The sequence below is a fragment of the Tachypleus tridentatus genome, chromosome 6 (genome assembly GCF_004210375.1).
Source record: "Tachypleus tridentatus isolate NWPU-2018 chromosome 6, ASM421037v1, whole genome shotgun sequence".
Lineage (NCBI taxonomy): Eukaryota > Metazoa > Arthropoda > Merostomata > Xiphosura > Limulidae > Tachypleus > Tachypleus tridentatus.
The window spans coordinates 66,707,392-66,720,890 of NC_134830.1; the positions used below are offsets into that span (position 1 = coordinate 66,707,392).

General features: G+C 34.3%; 1 protein-coding gene across 6 annotated transcripts in view; it reads right to left on the minus strand.

Moving 5' to 3' along the window:
* The window catches only part of LOC143252719 (coiled-coil domain-containing protein CG32809-like), a 431,304-nt gene that overhangs the window by 173,101 nt on the left and 244,704 nt on the right, over positions 1 to 13,499 (minus strand). Inside the window, exon 1 of one of the 6 annotated variants that reach the window (XM_076505292.1) lies at positions 6,246 to 7,747. The exons of the other annotated variants lie outside the window; for them this stretch is intronic. Coding sequence (XP_076361407.1) covers positions 6,246 to 6,315 — 70 coding nt within the window. The 5' untranslated portion in view covers positions 6,316 to 7,747. Of the gene's footprint in view, positions 1 to 6,245; positions 7,748 to 13,499 lie in introns of those variants that run through there. 6 annotated transcript variants of the gene reach the window in all.

Below are 13,499 nucleotides of genomic sequence, written 5' to 3' on the forward strand. Positions count from 1 at the left end.
GCGGGGATGTTTGACGCGACCGGGATTCGAACCCGCGACCTTCATATTAGGAGTCGAGTTCATTAACCACTTCGCCATGTAAGGGCGTATATTTATGAACTGACAACTATTGAATAACGGTTGCTGTCCGTCTCTTGCATTTTTACAAGTATTTATTAATGTGTTCCTGGGTTGGAGGAGCTAGGAAAATGTTAATGAAAGGGAGCGTATCAAATACATAATACTGTTAAGGCACTCAGTATCTATAAGTCCACTTGGATGGAGGGGAGACAGTAAAAATAAAACTTCAACAAGAATAGATATCATGAATGTTATATTATAGCGCCCTTACGGCTAAAATGGCGTGTTCAGTGAAGGGATTCGGACCTATAATTACGAGTCGAGTGCCCTGACCAGAAGGCTATATTAGGCATTACTGATTAATGTTATAAGGTAAAATTTTACAGTTGAATGTAGCGATACCTTGAGTCATAAATAGTTATTAAGAAGAATTCAGATGCATTAAATCTGTTTAACATAATTGGTAAAATGTCATTTTATTTAAATTACATTGCAAGCGTAAAATAGTCAGTAAATATATGTAACGGTTAAATCAGACTATAGAAAACATAATTCCATATACGGAGCGAATTACATTATTTATGTATGGTTAATGAATGTTAAACTTTACAAAATTTTCCACACTGTATCCAACTTATTAATAGCTATGTACGTCATTCAAGCAACGTGTGATTGATTGCCAAAGCATCGATATTTCTCTAGACATTTGTATAAATAAAACTTCATAAACAATTTGTAAAGCCACACTTCACGTACAGCGATGAAACTCACGTTCCAAAAAATGTTTCTGAAAAACCACAAAAAACTTGAAAGTAGGAAATATTTAATTAAAACTAAAGTTTCTTATAGAACGACTGGGGTTAATGTCAGGCAATTTAAATAAATAATTGCACGTGATTTATTTGATTACAGCTAGCCGAAAGATTTGGTTTGTGTGTTAGTTAACCACTGAGAGATTTATTACCACTTAATTACTACCCACAGTTTGTATTTGTGTCAGTTCATACCTTAAAATAAATACCAAGCACTTCAGTTAGAAAATGTTTAAGATTTTTTACAGCCAGAACATCTGTTAGTCATCAAAATTTAAATCTGTCTATTTCTGGTCAACTAAGCTGAAACTGCTTTCGCCAAAACATTCCTTTTGATTTCTTTTATGGCGCATTTAAAATGAACTGAGCAGGAAATGGAAAAGAACTCGACTATAAAAGTTGTTAAGACAATCTAGAGTAGAATCTGCTCATACAAAGTTTGAAAGCAGCACTATTACTCCTTTGCTGTTCAAAGTATTACAGCAAACTCACTTCTTCGAGGGAAAAAAACAGAATGTTGGGTACGTTATATTAAAAAGAGTGTGAAACTGCATACCAGCAAATCACGTAACAACAACATGGTGGAACAAAGTGTATCAGAACCACATTGTGACATTGTTTGGCATTTCGTAGGCATTGTGATGCTATCGAAAATTGATCGCTTTTGGAAAGATCTTTTTGTAGATCAAGAATTTAGTATTTCTAGGATAGGAATATCTTTTGTACTTAATGATATCAGATATGAAAGAAACATGCATCAACATAGAGATCCAGGCCCCTTCATAAAGGGGCTTGCAACAAGTCATATCCCAGTTGTAGTAAGCAAAACGAGGCGTTTTGTAATAGAAGAAAATCTCTGAACACAAAAGTTAGTGGTAAAAACCGTTTATGTGCCTCAGGAAACGGTACTGATCATAAGAAAGAAGGATCTCCATGCGTAAATGAGGACAACAGGATATATGTTTACCGAAATAAGACAGGCATACTTCTCGTTTAACTGGCTCATATCTGCAGTAGCTAGGGATTAAAATGAATATACTGCTATTACATACAAATACGTACTTGTCAAGTGACCGGAGGCAGCGCCTATAGATTTCTGTATAATGGGACTGTTGAAATGGGTTCTGGAGAACTGATGTTCTCGTGCACTAGATGGGTTAAAAGCAAATAGAGAAGAGTAGTGTGAGTTGCAAATTACAGCGTTAATAAAGAAATTTTTGCTAAGTAAACTGTCAAAAAGCATGGTAATCAAATAAAGCATGATTGGACGTCAGGACATGGGTTTTAACGACGTGGTGAGCCTCCAAAATCGTTTTAATATAAAAAATGTAATCTTTGTAGTACTAATGCAAAACAGAAATCTATAAAACACGTGTTTTTGCAGTCATACAGAAAGGTATTCTTACTTCCAGACCCTTTTTGTCTGGAAATTAATTTCATTAAAACATACAACTAGTTTCAGGAATAGCACATTATATTGTAGCTGTTGCTTTATTAATATTTATTTAAAATGTTATAAATATTCTACACGTACTTAGATTTTTCAAACGTTTGGATGAAATATTAGATTACAATACTCTTATTAGTTACGGAGCTAACTGAAAGACGAAATCATAATGATTTAGAGAGATATAATCTTCTGTAGAACAAAATGGTTAAGAGTGCGGTCCGGGCGATTTTGTAGGAGGTCAAATTAACTGTGTATGGCTATTCAAAGTTACTGAGTTCACTGTTGCTGTAAGAAACTTGGACTGTATAGCACCGAGGCCTAAAAAAATTGCAGATGGAAGACAGTGAAGTAGATTCTGACCCTGAACTGGCCTAAATGATTTATATGAATAAATGGAATGTAGTTAAACATTTCATTGAAATTATCATTATTCGTGTGTAATACCTATCATTTATATAAATAATTGTTTTTGTTTTTGAATTTCGCGCAAAGCTACTCGAGGGCTATCTGCACTAACCGTCCGTAATTTTGCAGTATAAGACTAGAGGGAAGGCAGCTAGTCATCACCAGCCACCACCAATTCTTGGGCTACTCTTTTGCCAACGAATAGTGGAATTGACTGTCTCATTATAACGTCTCCACGGCTGAAAGGACGAGCATGTTTGGTGCGACGGTGATTCGAATCCATGACCCTCGGATTACGAGTCGAGTGCCTTAACCACCTGGCCATGCCGGGCCCTCTTTGTTAGTTTGAATATCTTGGTTCAACGAATTCAAAATATGCAGGCAGACAAACTTAGCTTTCCTCTGTGGTGAAAATATGTGTCAAAGTTTGACCCATTGTTTGAAATTCTATGATGACGTGTAAACCCATATATAAACCATTTTCCTTCTTAGCTTGCGAAGTGAACGAAACTCATTTGTATAGCTATTTTTCATCATTGTCTCTCTGTATACATAGACTAGCAGGACTTAAGTTCTGTTTCTTTGTTTTTATCAAACAAGTCTTTCACATAACACCTTTATAAAAACCAGTCTCTTCTTACACGGTTGCTGCCTATCGTAAGATTTATGGGAAATCCTCAAAGTTAAAATTTGCTTCAATTAACACTCGATGCTCATCTCAGTTCACAAACTGATAAAGAATGTTTTATGGGTATGAAAGGTAAACGGTTTTATTAAACAACTGAATACACAATTGTTTACAGATGTGTTAAAATAAAATATTGGAATATTTGTAAACCAGCACTTACAAAATAGTTTAGAAAGGTTACTATTTCTATAATACGTTCAAATATAATCTTATTTTCAGTCAGTTTCTGTTTCCCAAGCGGATAGAATAGCAGATAGCCTATTGTGTAACTTTGTGCTAAAACAACCTGCTTAACATTACAAAACATATATAGTATTCCTAAATTTCCTGCACTTTACTGCATTGTTTATATCTCTTTGAAATTTGACAGAATAATGTACGTAATGCATATTCTATGTTTTGATCAGAATCTGTGATAAGATATAGCTTCATTTTATAAAAACACGTTCTGTGGTGTGTTTTTTTTGTTTAAAGTCGCCATATAAACACCTTTAACTGTTGACATGGTTTTGGTAACATTTCTATTTTTCTCCTTTTTCTCTGTAGGAAAAGTTATTGAATGTAAAGTATCAGTTAGCGTGTTTAAGGTACTATCTTGCAACTCACTTATAAATATAAAAGTTAAGTATGGCTTTGAACAGTAGATAAAACTAAAATTAGATCCGAGATTTCAGAAAGTAACAAGATAAGAAAGAGAGAATTTTTTGATGATCAATAAGCAATTCAAATAACTGAATATAGAAACTTATATTGCGCATCAACAGAAAGCAAATGTTCGAAATCCTTCTGCAAATTTTATTATTGCTAGGGGCAGACTCATGGATTGACAGGGGATCAACAGAAACCAGAATTTCGAAATCCTTTTGCAACTTTTCTTATTGCTAGGGGCAAACGCATGGATTGACAGTGGGTCAACAGAAACCAGAATTTCGAAATCCTTCTGTAATTTTTATTATTGCTAGAGGTAGACTGTGAAAAAACAGTGGGTCAATAAAAAGCAGAATTTCGAAATCCTTCTGCAACTTTTATTGCTACCACGCGAAGACAAAGAAATAGAGTATCAACAGAAAACAAAAGTTTGAAATCTTTCTACAACTTTTATCGTTTCCATGGGTAGACACATAGAAAGGACAAAGCGTCAACTCTTTCCTTGAAGTTCTGGAAGAATGGGATGATTTATCAAATTATTGCACTCAACAAATGGACCTAAATATGTCTCAGTGGTTAACGTGGTCGGACTGTATATGAGAGGATTCACAATTCAATTCCAGTTGCCACTAAAAACGCTTTCTGCCCTTTGCTTTCGTAGATGTGATATAATGTTGATGTGAAATCAAATCCCTTTGTTCTCCAAAAGAAAAACAGCCAACTATTCGAAAGCAATCGAATTTGGGGTCTCGTTTGAAAACATTCTCACTTTTTGTTCAGACAAAAATAATCAAACAAATGGTGTTAGATGTTGTTACTAATTACCGTCCATCTAGTTTGTCACTTTAGAATTAGTGACGGCTATGAGCATGTAACCCTTGTGTTGTTTTACGTGAATATTAAAAATAGCGAAAATAAAAATTAGTTTCTTATATATTCGTGTTTTAGTACTTCAAAAACTAGTAGAATCAAACAGAGATGCTTCATCACATATATCTATCGATTTCCTTTGTTTTCTATGCACTGGTTTGATTTCTTCTTAATTTCTCGCAAAGCTACTCGATGGCTATCTGTGCCAGCCGTCCATAATTTAGCAGTGTGAGACTAGAGGGAAAATAGCTAGTCATCACCACCCACCGCCTAACTCTTGGGTTGCTTTTTTACCATCGAATAGTTCGATTGACCGTCACCTTTTAACTCCACTACGGCTAAAAGGACGAGCACGTTTCGTCTGATGGGATTCAAACCTGCGGCCCTCAGATTACGAGTCGAGTGCCTTAACCACCTGGCTATGTCGGGCCTCCATGTAGTGTACTCGCAAACTGTACATCACAATGAGTATTTTCTATTCGTAATTTCTAACAACTGACAGAGATTAACATGGATCTTATCACATCTTTTAAACCATATTAAATCAAATTGCATTTAGGTCTATGGATGTTTTGGCTGCAGGGACCCTAATATCAGATAAATCACGCGCACACACAAAGTACCTTCAACATTGCAATTAATCCCAAAATGTACAATCTGTACGTTTCTTCGCATTTTACATAGAAAATGAACAATTTTGATAACCTTTTATTTTGGCCACTTCTTTACAAGTGTTGTAACAATCAGAAATACAAAATCATCCAACAACATTGCTTTTCAACGGTATTAAAAGTCCGTAATTTGAAAGTTAACTTACTATTTTAACAGGTAGTTAAGCCACTCGACTCGCAATCCGAGGGTCGCAGGTTCAAATCCCCGTCACACTAAACATGTTCGCCCTTTCAGACATGGGGGCGTAATAATGTAACGGTCAATCCTACTATTCGTTGGTAAAAGAGTTGGTTGGGGTTACTGATGACTAGTTGCCTTCCTCCTGGTCTTAAACTGCTAAATTAGGGACGGCTAGCGCAGATAACCCTCGAGTAGCTTTGCGCGAAATCCAAAAAACAAACAAACAATTTTAACTCTGTATTCAAAAATCGTATGCAAATTTAACTGAATAAAAACTTCATCAATTTCAATAGAGAAACCTGTCCTTTTTGGAATAAAGAGGACTGATATTGAAAAAAAAAACCAACAAAACCTTTTTCTTTGAAGTTTCAGTCAGTAAAGCACATTACTTACCTTTAGATCTTGTGTTTTAATAACTGTATGCTTTAATGTAGTACATGTATATCATAGTTTCACTCACCTTTAGATCTTGTGTTTTTGCTGCTTGCTTTGATGTAGTACATGTACCTGTATATCATAGTTTGATGCATTCGGGTAAAGTCTTTTTGTTACCTTCAATGAATTATATTTCAGTAGCGTTGGCGCATTTTATCTTCGTTATCTTTTTCTCCTGGTCACTGCAATCATTTATTACATATTAAATTACGATCCCTCCGGACTTAATGCATGAAGTGTTCTTTGTATCAGATGACAGATAAATTATACAAGCCGGATTGACGAAATGAAATTACTGTTGTCACTTAAATGCATCCTAACACCAACTGCTGTTCTCATATTGCTGGATTAAACCAACACGTCTTAACACTTATACCACAAACGTAAAAACTGCTGGTATATGAAAGGTAAGTCAGAAGAGGGGTAATTGACATCAGGATATTCATAAGCTCAGGTTTTAATTATTCATTCCAAATGTACTTCTACTGCAGAATTGATTTCCTTGTAATAATTTTGACGTTCAGTTTGCTTCTACGGTAAAGTTTTCACATAGTTTTCTGTTGGTATAAGAGTAATAATAGAGGCGATATTTATTAAGTCCTTGTTTTTTAAGGTGAGAAGAGAGTTGAACAGGAATCGATTGTTCATGTAAATACCTCAAAAAATCAAGAATGATTAATCTTACCTGTTTCATGCGCTCAAATATCTTCACAGTTATTGATTTTCTGAACTTAAAACTTCCAACGATTTCACAGAATATCAGACCAAATAAATAAAAACTCGCTGTTTCCTTACGCTATAAACCATTTGCTATATACATTTCACGGTGTTTCTTTACGCTATAAATCCTTTGCTATATAGATTACATAAATTTAATCATGAACCTCGTTGTCGTAGAATTGAAAGTAATTATGGATTTAAAATCCGTTTATGAAGAAAACAACAGCATCTAAAAATCGAACACAGAACAGTACCTTTAACAGAAGGAAGATTACAGTATGAACATCCCAGCTTTATTAGACAGTTCGAAATAAATTATTCACATTATCACAAAATCGGATCAATTCTTCGAAGCATTTCCCTCGTATTTTCTTTTTACGATATTCATGGCCATCGTAATCTACGTTGGAACATAATATTCTTAAATCCACTTGATTTAGAACACAATTTTATGTTAGCGTCAGTTTCTTTGAAATATAATTAATTGCGCTTCGATGCAAATATAGCTATTTAACATTTTCCCCCGACAAACCAAGACTGTTCGCTCCTTACGTCATAGGGTTGGCTATTAACACCAAGAAGACATTCCCGTCGAAATCCCAAATTTCTGTGTAAGAATGGTTCCTAGTTACTTACTCGTTTCAAACTTTTCCTTAAATCAATAGGATTGAAACCCACTATTAAAATGTTGGCCATTTCTTGGACACTAAAGTCGATCTCATCAGCACGTGGACCTCGTTCCTCTGGACGGAAAAGCAATCGGTATTCAGGGAGACAACACTTCCCCAATGAACTCTGTCGAGTCAGTTATGCACAACCTATCCGCATGATGGCGTGAGGTGTTTTTGAATGGAGCAAGCGAAAACAGCCACCAGCTTACAAAATCAATAAAACAGAAAAACAAACGACACAAATTCTGTCTTATTAACACCAAAAACAATTAAACGTCGTTAAATAAACAAGAAACACATAAGATGAACAAAAATAAATGATAAAACTATTTAGTAGAACGTGAAATTTTCTACTTTCAGCAATACAGCTGTAATTCTTTTGAAACAGGGATACACATCATTGATGTAAAAATGGAAGGCAACTAAAACATACGTACTGGTTATTGGATCCTTTAAGAATTATTTACGTTTCGACTTTGAAAGCTGAAACATAATGTGCTTTGTTTTGTTTTCCTTTTTTTAGAAAAACAATCAGCACGAAGTTTAAAAGGTGATAGTGCATTTTTTGGAAAAAAAAAATTGGTATTAGACATCTTCATGCATTAATTAGTATTTACTTCTAATAAAAAGTAGCTACCGAGTTAGAGAAACTACAAAATTACCCTGCTAATGAGTATAGCTAATTAAATATTTTTTTTATGTTCCTGTTAATAAACATGTTGCTTTATTTTCGAAATCTCTATGAAAGATACGCGTTCGTATCGCCATCTATCAAATAAATTTAAAAATATATTATAGAGTAAACGTTGTGCTCTTGTAGTTGTTGTAAGAAATTATCTCACAAATCGTGTCTTTAAAACACGCCTCACACATAAAAAAATACTAAGCTATAAAAATATGAAAAAATTGCTGCAGTTTTAAGCTTTAGCGCGTAATAAAAATAATTTGTAATAATACATAAAGGGACTCGGCATGGCCAGGTGGTTAGAGGTGAAATACAATATTACACGAACATATACGATTTTTAGTGCTTGACTAAACTGAAGCATATTTTACTTTTCGCTAGGTCAACTTATGACGTAAAAAAACAAAAGAGCAATTATTAAATCAACTAAATTCAACAGGCATGGTTAACTCATTCAGTCTATTAAGTAAAGCGTTTTGCATGCATAAATCAGCTCATTTTCTTTTCGTTTAGAATTTGTATAGTTTATTACATAACAAAGACAGTTTATAATTTGCTTAAATATTTAGTATGCAATTTTATCCTCACTGACGTTCCACGCTGGTACAGTGGTATGTCTACGGATTTACAACACTAAAATCAGGGGGTTCGATTCCCCTCGGTAGACTCAGCAGATAATCCGATGTGACTCTGCTATAAAAAAAACAACACACATTCCCAGTGACGTTTATTTCAAGACTATGCATTAAAAATTCAGTCAACTTAAATAATTCAGCTCGTGTATATACAAGTAACCCATATAAAGACATTTCTGAATTGTTTATTTTAGTTTTCAGAACTTCGTAGCTGTTTGTCGTATTTTGTACAAATGAATATGCCACATTTTGGCCAAAACTTCGACTACGTAACTGTTTTCTCCCGATACAGTGGTTTTAAGTACTGCTTTGTCATTTTAAAATACTCTTATGCTATAGCTACGTTTGTCTGTTATTCGGGTTACATTTAAGATTGACTAGTTTAATTTCTTTTGAATCGCATTGTTTGACTCTACCAAACATGGTTGGTTTGGTTTGTTTTGAATTTCGCGCAAAGCTACGCGAGGGCTGTCTGCACTAGCCGACCCTAATTTAGCAGTGTAAGACTAGAGGGAAAGCAGCGAGTCATCACTACCCACCGCCAACTTTTGGATTACTATTTTACCAACGAATAGTGGGATTGATCGTAACTTTATAACGCCTCCACGGCTGAAAAGGCGAGAATGTTTGGTGTGACGAGCTACCAAACTTGTATCTACAAAATTGCGAAAACTAACGTAAATGTGGAAACTTCGTTGATGGACACCAGATCTTTGTAGTTTAGCCATATCCTGTTCTCTTCAAAAACTGTTATCCTCTCGACCCACGAATTCCTGTTACGACACGAACCTTGGGTCTTTTCGACCTAACACGCTTAATATAGTCCGTACTTTACGATGTAGTTGTATTTTAAAAGTGACTGTAAGTCCTCTTATTCGGTTTGAAACTGAAATGGCGGTAGGAACTGATTGCCTTCTTTCAGGTCATTAGTTCAAAACCAGGTTCTACCTTAAAAATAGTATTTCTGTTTTATCATTTATCCTACATGCGCACGTGTATTCAAGTTCCAAATAAAAAGTTCTAACGATTTATGTTAAACTCAGTAAATAACAAACTAAGCTATTTTTTTAAAATAACTATCAAAGAGAATGCAAGTTTTCATTATTTATTGTTTATTTGTTGTTAAACACATAGAGACACAATGGTATAACTGTGATGTGCCTACCATGGATGTCGAAACCCTATTTTAAGCCTTATGAACCCAAAGACTTACCACTGAGCCACTATTGAGACATAAAGTACAGAGTGCGTTTCTGTGGCAACAGGTTTCCTACCATTAATCTTTCAAATCATAGTGTGGATACGCTATTCATTGTCGTAGTACACTAACGAGTATACAAAAGTTTGAAAATATGACGTTTTTTTTAACCGAATAAAACAACGTTAATTAAAGTAGATCGTACTTATGTGACAACATGGTAACATTTACTATATGTGTCACGTTTTTATGTATCTATAGGCCAGATTCTTTACAGAAGGTGTCTGTGTTTTTTTTTATTTTTTTAAATTACCAGTGTATAGTCCATCAAAAATGACAATGCAAGCACTACCACCCCACCCAACAGTATATTCTAACTACACAGTTTATAGCTAATTTAAATAAAGAAATTTTGCGAAATCACGCTTGATCAAACAAAGAAAATAAAAAAAAAGAAGCAGAAAAGTGCAGTCGCGACAGTCAAACGTTGGTAAGTCCCTTTAAAAGCCAATCAAAATTCAGATCATTCATGAAATGAATTTGTATTCTCAGAATATTTACTGGTAAAAATCAGTCAGATCAGCAACTTCTAATACATAGTAAAGCCACCGCGTTATATCAATGGGTTTTGTGTTATGAAGCTGAGCAAGAAAGGTTTAGTCGAATATTGTTGTTTGTCTATGTACGGATATATGTAGAAAACGAGAAAAATCATCTAAAAAAATCTGCTGTTATACGAAAAAATCGAAAAGCAAAAAATGGAAAGACATATCACGAGAAATGGTTAATGCAAAATAAATATTTTTAATGTTCGCAACGTTTCGGGCTAGGACGCCCTCCCTCTGGTGATTTTAAACCGTAAGGGCGTCCCACCCTAAAATGTGAATATTAAAACATTTATTCGCACTCGTCATTTTTTGTGGTATAAATTTTATCTCGTTTTTATTTTTTTGTATACGCTAAAATCAGGAGTTCGATTCCTCTCGTTGAACTCAGCATATAGCCCGATGTGGCTTTGCTAAAAGAAAAAAAACATACATTGGTGATATAACAGAAAATAACTTAATTCCGAAACAATCTACATTTATAATTCAATGGATATTTTTACTTTCATGATAAATTTTATGTATTTTGCTCTAAGCTAGGGGATCCTTCACTATGTCTTTAGGCTTATTATACCAACACTCACTACGCTTATGAGGTTTCAAGGCACTACCCCGATTCACGACCTCCTGTCGCTAAAATCAAAATGGGCAATACTAATCGAACAATTCTATCTGGATAAATGCATTTTGGCTATTATGACTCCTCCTATTTCGATAAATCAAGCTTAACGTGACGTGACACACATTGATATTTATATAAATTAGATTCCATTTCTGATTACCAATGATTTTCTCTCAGGTTTCTTGCATTTGTCAACAATATGAGTTTACTGGATACCCTAGGTATAACGGTGCTCCGGGACATAACGTAGCATGCCAAATCCTCGTTCTCAACACATTTTGTAGGAAATGTCTGGTACATACTTTTCTCAGAACAATGATCAATTTTTGGTGATATCATACTGCTTTTAAAGCGCCCCCAGTGGCTCAGCGGTATGTCTGCGGACTTACAACGCTAAAAACCGGGTTTCGATACCCGTAGTGGGCAGATCACAGATAGCCCATTGTGTAACTTTGTGTTTAATTCAAAACAACAACAACAACAGCTTTTAAAGCCAATAAATGATGAAATATAGTTCTAATACCTTCCATTCCACTGCAGCTTTATTTAAGCTTTGATTATCATACGACTTGTTTATTTGCATATTCAAGACCGTTTTAATATTAATGGGCTTATTGATTTTCCCTAATCATAAGTGGTTTCATATCTCTATTTCGCATTTAATATTGGGGAACAATGCTTTATTCAAAATTTCCATACTGAACACGTCTTGTAATTATAGAGAAAAACAACAAATCTGGACAAAATTACTTTGTGCTTAACTGCGAGATACACAAAGATTCAAAAGTTTCTCACAAAGAAGGAACTGTACGACATTGGGATTGATCTTCGCTAGGTACAACAGATTAAACAGGATGAAATGGGAATGGAAAAAGTTTCCTGCACTTTAAATCTTTATTTTTTACACAGTTTTATATCGTAAAATGACTTTAGAAACAGATTTAAAACTCTAATACAATAGAATTAAAAGTAATAATGGACTAAGTAACCCAAACTCTGTGTAATCTAGTAAGCACATGTTTGCACTCTAAAACAGACCCACTGTTGTGACTTGGAAAAAATTACAAATATCAACTCTTTGTTACTACATCTAATAAAAGTCGATCCATTTCGGTCTTGTTTGCTAACTTGTGTTTTGTTTCAGCTCTTAACTCAACTTTCGTTTGGAGTAATTAGGTAATGCTTCAAAAAAATGTGACACAAAATTTTCTGAGTAGAATCTCAATATGAATAGTAATTTTATCTTTCTCAGAGAATAACTTTTGTTTTTGTGTTTCCTAGATTAAATGTTTTAGATTCTTTTACAAACAGAACTTTAATTAGAAAAAAAAAGGTTTTTGGCACAACAGTCAAGCATACCAATAATTTAATTTTGAACTGTGGCGACGCCAAGAGGAAGCGATGGAGTAGCAGTTCCATCCCTTAAATCTGTCTGCTTCCCCTGAAAATGCCACTAAAAATTTTAGTAAAATGTCTTTAGTTACTAGGCGACCATGCACGAGGAAGATCTACACAACACAACACTGTCTAATCTCTAGTTTACCATTGGAACTTCTTAATCTATATTTCATAGGTTTCTTTCCACGTACCCTTAAAAATAAAGCCTTTACCCTCTCCAAATTAATAAAATGTCTGCCTCCCCTTTAATACCCGACTTTCAGAATTCTAAATTCGGTGGTGATTTTTGAGGTACTGTTTTTCTCTTTTATCCTCCTGTTTTTAAATAAACGAGCAAGCAATTTTACACCATCTTCGATAAATTATTCCAACGACCTTGCTAAAACAGTTACGAATATATTTTATAGATTTCAGTTCTTGTACATTAGGAAAATGAAACCAATTAATCAATATAATTTTTGATGGGAGATTGTAAGCCCAGGAGAACCATTAAAATGAGAAAATTGTATATCCGTATTAAACAGATAAATATTAATTTACCGTTACACAAACAAATGTCAAAACTATAAACAATTATTTATGCTTAGGAAGTCCCTTAAATAAATTAGTTACTAAAATACATATCCGAACAAATAAAACACAAAAGCTAAGAAAATGACGCCACCAGTAACTGTGCGGTAAGTTTGTAGGCTTGGAACGCAAAAATTCGGTTTTTGACTTCCGTGGTAGACAAAACAAAAATATT